The sequence below is a fragment of the Chelonoidis abingdonii genome, chromosome 11, assembly GCF_003597395.2.
Source record: "Chelonoidis abingdonii isolate Lonesome George chromosome 11, CheloAbing_2.0, whole genome shotgun sequence".
In the NCBI taxonomy this organism is placed as follows: domain Eukaryota; kingdom Metazoa; phylum Chordata; order Testudines; family Testudinidae; genus Chelonoidis; species Chelonoidis abingdonii.
In genome coordinates this window covers 44,865,478-44,875,783 of record NC_133779.1, presented here as the reverse complement: position 1 = coordinate 44,875,783, position 10,306 = coordinate 44,865,478, and the positions used below count along the sequence as shown (strand labels likewise).

General features: G+C 60.3%; 1 protein-coding gene across 1 annotated transcript; it reads left to right on the top strand.

The window, feature by feature from the left end:
* The first annotated feature begins 379 nt into the window (after positions 1 to 379).
* Positions 380 to 6,854, top strand: CHRNB2 (cholinergic receptor nicotinic beta 2 subunit). Its single transcript, XM_032789398.1, has 5 exons — positions 380 to 522; positions 1,117 to 1,161; positions 1,598 to 1,707; positions 2,050 to 3,040; positions 6,084 to 6,854. Exons 1-5 carry the CDS (start codon positions 493 to 495, stop codon positions 6,252 to 6,254), a joined length of 1,347 nt encoding a protein of 448 aa, XP_032645289.1. The 5' UTR covers positions 380 to 492; the 3' UTR covers positions 6,255 to 6,854.
* The last annotated feature ends 3,452 nt before the right edge of the window (positions 6,855 to 10,306 follow it).

The following is a 10,306-nucleotide window of genomic DNA, read 5'->3' as shown; positions in this document are numbered from 1 at the left end:
GGAACAAACCCTCCACAGGAACAGCCAGGTGAGTGTTATTGTCCGGGCTGCCTGTCTGGCAGGCGCCCAAGGGCAGTGCCCAGCACTTGGCAGGGGTCCTGTCCCTTGGGGCAGCAGGGGTATGGCCATTGCACTCAGACTGAGCTGGGATCCCCCCCATGCTGGGCTGGACAAGCCAGGCACTAGGCCCCCCGGGCACCCAGACAAGCCCATCTCAGAGCTGGTGGTGGCATTCCAGCAGCGGGAGGAAGGAATATTTGGGGCCAGAGCAGTGGCTCAGCTCCCACTGGCAGGACCCAGTGTGGGGCAGACCAGGCTGGAAGAGGTGCTGTGTGGGTACTCGGGTCTCACCCCTTGATCCCCCCCTTGCCCTCAGGAAGCCTGGGCACCGACACGGAGGAGCGGCTGGTTGAGCACCTCCTGGACCCGTCCCGCTACAACAAGCTGATCCGTCCGGCCACCAATGGCTCGGAGCTGGTGACCGTGCAGCTCATGGTGTCGCTGGCCCAGCTCATCAGCGTGGTGAGTTTGCTGGGTCTGCAACATGGTGGGGGGCTTGCACCTGCTGCCCTGGGCAGAGACCAGGTGCTGAAGGGGTGAAGGCACTTGGGGGCGGGAGGGGAGGCTGGGCACAAGGGGTTTCCTGGGCTGTGCTGAGCATCAGTCTCTCACACCAGTCGTGGGCTGCAAACACTCCCAGACAGGCACGTGTGTAAACCCACCACAGGGGGATACACCAGTGCATGTGCAACCCCATGTGCAGGGAGACACTGGCTCACTGTTCACACTCATGCTTTGCACGCAGGTACATGCATGATCAATGGCCTGGGTCTGGCCCAGCTCTGCTGCCAGAACAGCCCCATAGAGCAAATCCCCTCCTGGAACCGCCTCTGCCAGGCGCACCCCTGCCCAGCCAGCACAGGTGGCTCCGGCGCTGCTGTGGAGCACTGGGGGCGGGGCTGCACCTGTGGCTGCTGCTGAGCTACCCACATGGGGAGAGGGGATGCGGTTTGACCTCTCTGAGCTCTCTGCCTGGTTGCCTCTGCCCATAGCGGCCAGCCCCAGCCCTGCCCTCTGCCCCCGATCCTGCTAACGCTGCCTTGGTCCTGTTTGCAGCACGAGAGGGAACAGATCATGACGACCAACGTGTGGCTGACACAGGTGAGACGCCTGGCGTGGGGCCCAGCAGGGGCCAGGCACGGCTGGTTGAGCGGCAGGGACAGGGGCTGGGCTGGTTGGGCGGTAGGAGCAAGGGCAGGACCAGCAGGGATGTAGGAGCAGGGCATGGCCAGTTGGGCAGAAGGGGCAGAGACTGGTTGGGTGGTGGGGAAGGGAAGGGCCAGCTGGGTGGAAGGGACAGGGGCACGGCTGGTTGGGTGGCAGGGGCTGGGGCCGGGCCGGGTGGGATGTAGGGACAGGGCCGGTTGGGTGGCAGTTGGAGCAGGACCAGTTAGGTGGCAGGGGCCGGGCACGGCCACTTGGGTGGCAGGCGCAGGGCCAAAGGCAGGGCCGATTGGGATGTAGGGGCCGGACATGGCCCATTGGGCGGCAGGGATCGGTCCAGGCCAGTGCTGAGGCCGTGCCGCACTCTCCGCAGGAGTGGGAGGATTACCGCCTCACCTGGAAGCCAGGGGACTTTGACAACATGCGGAAGGTGCGCCTGCCCTCCAAGCACATCTGGCTGCCGGACGTTGTCCTCTACAACAAGTAGGTGCCACCCCCCAGGACCCCTGTCCCCCAGCGGCTTCAGCCTCTGAGCCCACTCGCTTTGGCTGAGGGTTCTGCCCAGAGTGGACTTAGCCTGATCTGTGGGAGAGCCTCAGGGGTGGGCAGAGGCAGCATCTTGTTCCCCTACTCCCAGCTGTCCCAGATCCCAGGGGCTCTGCTCAGACTCACAGAGGAGCTGCGAACCCAGCTGGGTGTTTTCCACCCCTATCCCCTGCTCCTGGCAGCTGCTGCCTGGGGAGACGGAGCCCAGCTCTGCTGAGCAGAACAGTCCTGGTGGGGCAAGAGAGCCCTGCCGCCTCACGGCCCTTCTCCTGCCCCCAGTGCCGATGGGATGTACGAGGTCTCCTTTTACTCCAACGCGGTCGTCTCCTACGACGGCAGCATCTTCTGGCTGCCCCCAGCCATCTACAAGAGTGCCTGCAAGATCGAGGTCAAGCACTTCCCCTTCGACCAGCAGAACTGCACCATGAAGTTCCGCTCGTGGACCTACGACCGGACAGAGATCGACCTGGTATTGAAGAGCGACGTAGCCAGCCTGGATGACTTCACGCCCAGCGGCGAGTGGGACATCATCGCCCTGCCGGGGCGGCGGAACGAGAATCCCGACGACTCCACCTACGTGGACATCACCTACGACTTCATCATCCGCCGCAAGCCGCTCTTCTACACCATCAACCTCATCATCCCCTGCATCCTCATCACCTCGCTGGCCATCCTGGTCTTCTACCTGCCCTCTGACTGCGGTGAGAAGATGACGCTCTGCATCTCCGTGCTGCTAGCCCTCACCGTCTTCCTGCTGCTCATCTCCAAGATCGTGCCACCCACCTCCCTGGACGTGCCGCTGGTGGGCAAGTACCTGATGTTCACCATGGTGCTGGTGACCTTCTCCATTGTCACCAGCGTGTGTGTGCTCAACGTGCACCACCGCTCGCCCACCACCCACACCATGCCGCCCTGGGTCAAGGTGGTCTTCCTGGACAAGCTGCCCACTGTCCTTTTCATGAAGCAGCCGCGCCAGAACTGTGCCCGCCAGCGGCTGCGCCAGCGCCGGCAGAACCAGCACACCAGCAGCAGCTTCTTGAGGGAGAGCGCCCGCTCCTGCACCTGCTTTGCCAACCAGGCCACCATCACGAAGTTTGGCACGGGGGGCGACCGGCAGTTCACCGAGGCGGCTGACAGCGCCAATGGCTACCGGGAGCGGCAGGGGCAGGCCCTGGCACCCAGCCAGCAGTGCTGCTGCGGAGTGGAGGAGGCAGTAGATGGGGTGTGCTTCATCGCAGACCACATGAGGAGCGAGGACGATGACCAGAGCGTGAGTCGGGGGAGCTGGCGGAGGCAGAGAGGGAAGGTGGGGGGAGGGTGTGCAAGGGGGAATGGACACGTCTGTGTGTGAGGCTGTGCTTGTGCACAATCACCCATGGCAGGTTGCGTGCATGGACGTGGCTGCACACACAGCTGGGATTGTGTGTGCAAGCCGCTGTGTATGTGTGTGTGTGTACAGAAGCACGTGTGTCCCTGGCACTGCCCTCTCCACCCCTGTGCATGTTGGTTTCTTTTGCTGACTCTGCTGCTGGCCAGGGGCTCTGCTCTGTGGCTGCATGACGTCTTACCTGGGCAATGCGTGGCCACGGAGGGTGGGCTCAGGCCTGAGCATGGAACAGTCCTGCCCCAGACGCGCGGGCTCCCTCTGCCCCCTTTGCTGCCACGCCTGGGGCAGAGACAGTGCAGCAAACCTGCCCGCTCAGAGCAGGTCCCTGCACCGGCCTTTCCCCAGCCGGGATGGGCAAACTTCATCCCTGGAGTCAGCCAGGTGCCCCCAGGGAGGTGGTGAAAGTGCTGCACTCCCTGCTGGCAGCCCTCAGTACAACAGCCGGGTGGACCCTCTGCCCTGGGGTACAGCCCCTTAGGCCCAGCTCCTGTGTAACTGCAGGGGAGACCCCCCTACCTACCACCCCTCTGCAGGGGACGGGGGGTCGACCCTAATTCACCGACATGTTTGCACAGCAGCACTGCCAGGTTCCCACGAGCCTGCAGGGACAAGCCGTGAGGCGTGCCCACACCCGGTGCCCTGCGGGGCTGTGCTGTGCTTGGGGGCCTGGAGGGAGGCGACCCCAACAGGGGCGGCAGGAGGAGCTTCCCTCTCCTCCAAGCCCGGCCTGCAGGGCTGGCAGGAAGGCGCCGGCCCTGAGCTCTCAACGCAAATGGCAAAGTCCAAAATCAATATCCTCCTCCTGCTCGGCTGGGCCCCCGTGGAAGCCTATGAAATATTCAGGGGAGATGCAGGCAGGGGAGGGGGCAGGGAGGCTGGCTGTGGCTGTGGGATTTCTGCCAACACATAGAGGGTGAGGGCTTGTGAAATGCAAATATGCCAAGTGCCGGGGTAACCTTGCAGCGGGATTCCAGCAGGCCCAGCCCCCAATCCCCCTTCCCTTCCTCCTGGGCCTCCAGACCGTCAGCTCCTGCCCCAGCCAGTCACTCCAGGAGCAGGCCAGGCCTTGATTTAGGAGTTGCTGTAGTAACCAGAACCGTCTCTCATGAGAGCAGCTCAGGTGCTGCAGTTTTTGGATGAGGGGTGGGCAGGAGAGATCCAGGCAGGGACCCAGCTCAGAGGGGCACCAGCCCCTGGGACAGCACAATGCCTAGTCTGAGATTCTGGGACTTGGGGGAGACGTGGGCAGCCCTGGCCTGGCAGGGGAGCTCTAGGCACATGCGGCTTTGCAAGGGGGGGGAGGGGATGCAGGCCCGTGAGCAGAGCTGCGTGTACGAGGGTATCCAGGGGTGCGTGTGCTGCAGGTGGGGAGCGTGGGGCTTTGGCAGAGCGGTGGGGGAGATGCCAGCGCAGCCCTTGCTGTGTGGCCCATGGGTCGAGTTCCACATTCCTGGAACGATCCCTACTTTACTCATAGACTCATAGGTCAGAAGGGACCAATATGATCATCTAGTCTGACCTCCTGCACAAGGCAGGCCACAAAACCCTACCCATACACATTTATAACAACCCCTAACCCATGACTGAGTTATTGAAATCCTCAAAATTGTGATTTGAAGACCTCAAGCTGCAGAGAATCCACCAGCAAGCGACCCATGCCCCACGCTGCAGAGGAAGGCGAAAAACCTCCAGGGCCTCTGCCAATCCGCCCTGGAGGAAAATTCCTTCCCGACCCCAAATATGGCGATCAGCTAAACCCTGAGCATGTGGGCAAGACTCACCAGCCAGCACCCAAGAAAGAATTCTCTGCAGTAACTCAGTTCCCATCCCATCCAACATCCCCTCACAGACCATCGAGCAGACTTATCTGCCGATAATCCAAAATCAATTGCCCAAATTAAACTATCCCATCATAACATCCCCTCCATATACTTATCAAGCTTAGTCTTAAAGCCAGATAAGTCTTTTGCCCCCACTACTTCCCTCGGAAGGCTGTTCCAGAACTTCACTCCCCTAATGGTTAGAAACCTTCGTCTAATTTCAAGTCTAAACTTCCTAATATCCAGTTTGTACCCATTTGTCCTTGTGCCTACATTAGTACTAAGCTTAAATAATTCCTCTCCCTCCCTAACGTTAATCCCCCTGATATATTTATATAGAGCAAGCATATCCCCCCGGAGCCTTCTTTTGGCCAGGCTAAACAAGCCAAGCTCTTTGAGTCTCCTTTCATAAGGCAGGTTTTCCATTCCTCGGATCATCCTAGTAGCCCGGAGGGGAACAAAGAGGCCTCTGCAGGGGAAGTCACTTCCCGGAAGTTATGTGGCAGGTCCAGGGCAGAGGTGGCAGTGCCAGAGCTACACAGTGCCAGGAGCGAGCTGAGCCCACCTGCTCCTGCCATGTGGCTGCACTGCCTCTGCCTGGGCCGGGTTCGCCACTAGCCAGGACCTGCAGCTCTGCCTCCCTTAGCACAAATCCAGCCCAGAGGAGGAAGCTGCCGGTCCCAGGGCCTGGTGGAAGCGAAGGATGAACGCAGGTTACTGGGCTCCTCGTGTCCCTGCCTCCAGCACATGCTGATTTTTGGGTCTTGCTGTGATCTCTAGGCAGCAGAACTAATTCATTCCCTGCCTGTCCCTGCTCCAAGCTGTGCTGAGATCCCATCTGTCATGTCTCAGCCAGGCTCCCTGCAAAGCCGATGTTGTTGGCCAAGGATAGAAATGAGAGCACGACTCAGGCATGAAATTGCTCTTTCCCAGACCCATAGCAAGAGGGGAAAGCAGCACAGGACAGGAGCGCCTGGCCAGGCCTAATGCTGCCGTATGGGCAGGGGTCAGAGCAGCTGATGCAGCTTGCACGGCTGGTGAGGGAACCTAGGTCCAGTGTGTGGGGCGGTCGTGTCCCGGATCCTGAACACACTGTCTCCTTCCAGGTGAGCGAGGACTGGAAATACGTGGCCATGGTGATCGACCGCCTCTTCCTGTGGATCTTCGTCTTTGTCTGCGTCTTCGGGACCATCGGCATGTTCCTCCAGCCACTCTTCCAGAACTACGCCACCAACTCCCTGCTGCAGCTCAACCACGGCCCGCCTAGCTCCAAATAGGGCTGGGGAAGGCAGGTGGCCCTGCCCCGTGTGCACAGAGCCATCACCCCACGCAGACAGCGGCCTGGTGCGTGTGGCTGGAGCATGCAGGCCTGGGGGAGTCTGGGGAGAGGGGTCTCAGGGCCTTGCTGCTGTTTTCAGTGCTGCCTCCGCCCGAAGGTGTCCTGGCTCCCGCTGCTGGGGGGGTGGGGTGCTCCACGTCTGCCCCATTGAGAGCAAAGTCCCAGGAGCTAATGGAGGAGACAGGCCGGCCGCAGCTCTAGCCCCAGACTTGAGGCCAGGTGCAGCTCGAGGTGCCCCAGCCCTTCCTGGCGGGGGACAGGACTGCTCCAGCAACTGCGCTTGGGGGGCAAGGAGGGCTCCCTTCCCCCTAGAGATCAGCGAGGCCAAACAGTCCCCACAGTAGCAAGGCGTGAGAGGAGTGGGGCCCTCGGTCTCTGCCGTGAAGCTGCTGCCAGGTCGCATGCGGCTGGGGGCAGGGCTGGCTGAGGATGCTCCAGCTCAGCAGGGCAGGGTGCAGGCAGCAGCTGGGGCTGAACGGGCCCCAGACACGTCCTCTGCACTGAGCCTGGAGCCCGACGCTGTGTTCAGCCAACTGTGTCCCTGGAAGCTCAGGGGCCGGGGGGGCGACGCTGCCCTGGGCAGCCTCAGACGTCCGCTTCTGCTTCCAATGTCAGCGCAGCCCAATAAATAATCACACGGAATTGGGGGGCAGGGGAGATTTGTTTAAAACCTGGTTTAATTTGACCCCCTTTTATTTCTAAGCCCCCTCATCATGGGGCGCCCCGGAGCAGGGGAGAAGCAGGGCTGGGAAGGCACAAGGGCTGCAGTTCTCCAGGCGGGCTGGGAACTTTAACACAGGGAAAGGGGAGATCTGACCCTCTTAAAGGCAAAGACACAGCCCAGTGTGGACACAGGGAGCGAGCCCTGCAGGGACAGAGCCAGGCTGCCCTGGGGCTGAGCAGGCACCTCCCCTTCTTGTTCCAGTGGAAACAGTCGGGGGCAGAATCCTGGGTCAGGTGGGAGCAAGAGCTCAGCAGGTTGCTGGGCCCAGGGATTGCCAAGTGGAGCAGCAGCTCCTCATTCTGGTTGCAGGCACAAGATCTCCGAGCCCAGCGAGGGTGGTTCCTGCACCCCTGCTTATGCAGGCACCTCTGTCACGGCCCAAGCAGTGTCCCTTTCTCGTTGCAATTTACACAGTTAAATCTGAGCTAGAGCACATATGGGAGCCCTGCACCTGGCCATCCCCCGGCAAGGGCTCTTGTGATCGGGCTGCACCAGGCTGCGGCATCAGTGCCAATGCTGGTGGAAGATGTCAGTGAAACACAGGCGTGAACATGCAGCAAAGCTGGATTCCACCAGTGTCGCAGAGGGTGTTAAAGTGCATCGTGCTGCGAGGCGGCGCATGGGGCAAAGGGGAGCCAGGTTTAGCTGATGCACTGGGACCTCCATAGAGCGAGACAGTTATCATTACAGCCACGTGCCAGCTCGATCGGGATCCTTGCAGACACACCCAGGAGTTGCACGTGGCCCAGGTTGTTCTGCAAGACTCCGAGGGTGGCTCGTCAGATCTCAGTATGACTGTCAGTCCGTGGGTGAAAGATCCCACTGCCTGCTCCTTCCGACGGAGCCCTTGGGCCGTCCCCTCACGGGTTCCAGCTCTGCTGGGGGGCGAGAGGCAGCAGATACAGCTGCAGCACAATTAGAAACTGTGTCCAGGCCCTTGGCTGGTGCCCTGGAGCTGATGTGGGATGGAGGGAGATGAACAGTCCATGTGCAATATGGAAATACAAGGCTTGGCCACGGTCCCTAGGCAGGCAAGAATTAGCCTCCCTGGGGGAAATTTGAAATCAAGCATCTCCTATAAATAGCGCTAATCCTCCAGGCTGCGTGGAAGGGCATGGAGCAGGGGGACAGGCTGAGCACATCCCGCTGCTCCTCTGTAAACAATCAGCCAGTAATTTCTCAGCTTTCCCCCCAGCCAGGCATAGAGGGTCCCAGCCTGCTCCCGAACAGCCGGCCGCTGGTAGATTGCCACTTACACTGGACCCAGCTTTGCTCTCCAGGGGAGCAGGACTAGATTTTAGTGATATTTCAAATCTAAAGATGTTTGAATATGAAACACCTGTGCCAGATGAGCCCCCACAGGCCGGAAAACACTGGCCTTGCTGGTCAGCTACCCACTGAGCGGTCAGGATGACGGTCCCACCCCCCAACCGCTCAGCCCAGGGTTCTGCTGCGCAAGGTGGTAGAATCCAAAGTCTTGGGGCCCAGCTGGAGCAGAGCCCTGCAATGCCAGCCTAGCATTCAGGGGCGGAAATCCAGCCTCACCTCCAGGTGCAGCACAGCTATTGCACACAGCGCCTGGAAAGACGGCAGCAGCACTAGGCAGCCAGGTGGGATGCTGCCCGCATGTGCGCTAGACTGGATGCATGAAGCCAGCACCTGTTCTCTGCCTACTCCCACCCCTTCGCTTTAAACTGCTGATCAGTCGTGCTTTTGGGTTCTGCTTCTAACCCCCCCGACATGGGAGGGTGCAGCGCCAAGCCTTTACTCACCAGGTATGTAACAGGGTCCCTTCATGGCATGAGCAGCACCACGCAATGGATGGTGAGCAGGGTGAACTCTGCACGTGCAATGACTGGGCACTTTGAAGGAGTCTCTTTAGCCTCTTTGCATCATGTTTTCACCGAGTCATTTTCAAGTCCCCCTTGCTTAGCTCTGAAGGCACCTGGTTTCCCAGTGGTTACAGTGGGACCCCATTAAAAATACAAGAGTGGCTGCTGGGCGGCCACGAGGCAAAACTCTACTGCACAGCAATAGCCGTGGGCCCTGCAGGGGGTCGAGTGACCCTTCTGCTCCAGCTGGCTGTGGCCAGGAGCCCCAGGCGTCAGCAGTTTTGCTGTTTTCCTTGGTTTTCCAAATGGCCTAAGCGTCCATTGCTGGCACGCCTGGTCACCAGCATCTTCGTCCTGCTCCGAGCCAAGCGAGAACCAGCGGTGCTGCAGGAAGGGGTCTGTTTTGAAGGGAGGCTGTAACTGTTCTGACATGTAATAAAACTGTTCTTGGGCAGGACAGTCTCCGTCTTAAATAAGCTTGAGCTCAAATGTAACAGCAACCTGTGCTACGGGGCCATGCGGGGCAGGCGCTGCCCTCCCAGCCTCTCCGTTACCAGGACGGTCGGCCAGCTGCGCGCGGCACCTCATGGAGACGTCTGTTAGCAGCACTCCCAGCACGACGAAACCCACAGGGCGCGACTCACACGGTCAGAGTTCCTTCACATCTAGCCGGGGGGCTGCCTGACAAGGCCCCATGCCCCAAGGGCCCTGGGGTCGCCCACTCTGACACTGCTCCAGGAGTTAGAGAATTACTCCCCGCCCCCCTCTCCGGGAGGGGGGAGCCCAACCCCTCAGCCAATCCCCAAGGCAGCCGGGCAAGTTTAGGGGCAGATTGTTAACGTGGAGGGTGATCAGCCACTGGAACCAGGGGAGAGGTGGAGTCGATCTGCTGAGGGCTTCAGACCCAGCTTGCCATGCATTAGCCAGACACGAGTCACTGGACTGACACTGCCTGGCCTGTGTCACCCAGGAGGTCAGACTGGATGGTCCCGTCTGGCCTTTAAATCCATGAATTGCCAACTGTCTCCCCTGTGTGTGTGGTGGGGTGGGGGGGTTATTCCCTGGGGCTATGCAAGTAAGTGCCCAGGGATGGGCAGAAGGGTGCCCCTAGCTCCAGTGATGGCAGAGCAGGCCTGGGGCCAGGGACGACGTCACTTCAGAATTCACCTGAGAACTTTGAGGGGAGAGAGATTTAATCTGCCCCGGCAGAGCTGCTGCTCAGCACAGACCTGCCGTCCAGGGGCAGAGCCCCACCTGGTTATGAAATCAGCGCAGGACATTGTGCAGCCGTCAGTACTTGTCCAGCTGACGATCAAATAACTCCACTCTTTCTCTTCTGAGCGACTCCATCTCCATGCTCGCTGCCATTTAACACCAGCTTTGGCCCCCCTGTTCGTGTCCCAGGAATTAAACAACCCACAGGGCAGAGCTGTC

Excerpts from the sequence above, each read along its gene's own strand:
- CHRNB2 (XM_032789398.1), top strand. The coding sequence starts at position 493 with ATGGTGTCGCTGGCCCAGCTCATCAGCGTG. Across the intron at positions 1,162-1,597 it reads CCAACGTGTGGCTGACACAG|GAGTGGGAGGATTACCGCCT; the intron begins GTGAGACGCCTG and ends CACTCTCCGCAG. Across the intron at positions 1,708-2,049 it reads GACGTTGTCCTCTACAACAA|TGCCGATGGGATGTACGAGG; the intron begins GTAGGTGCCACC and ends TCCTGCCCCCAG.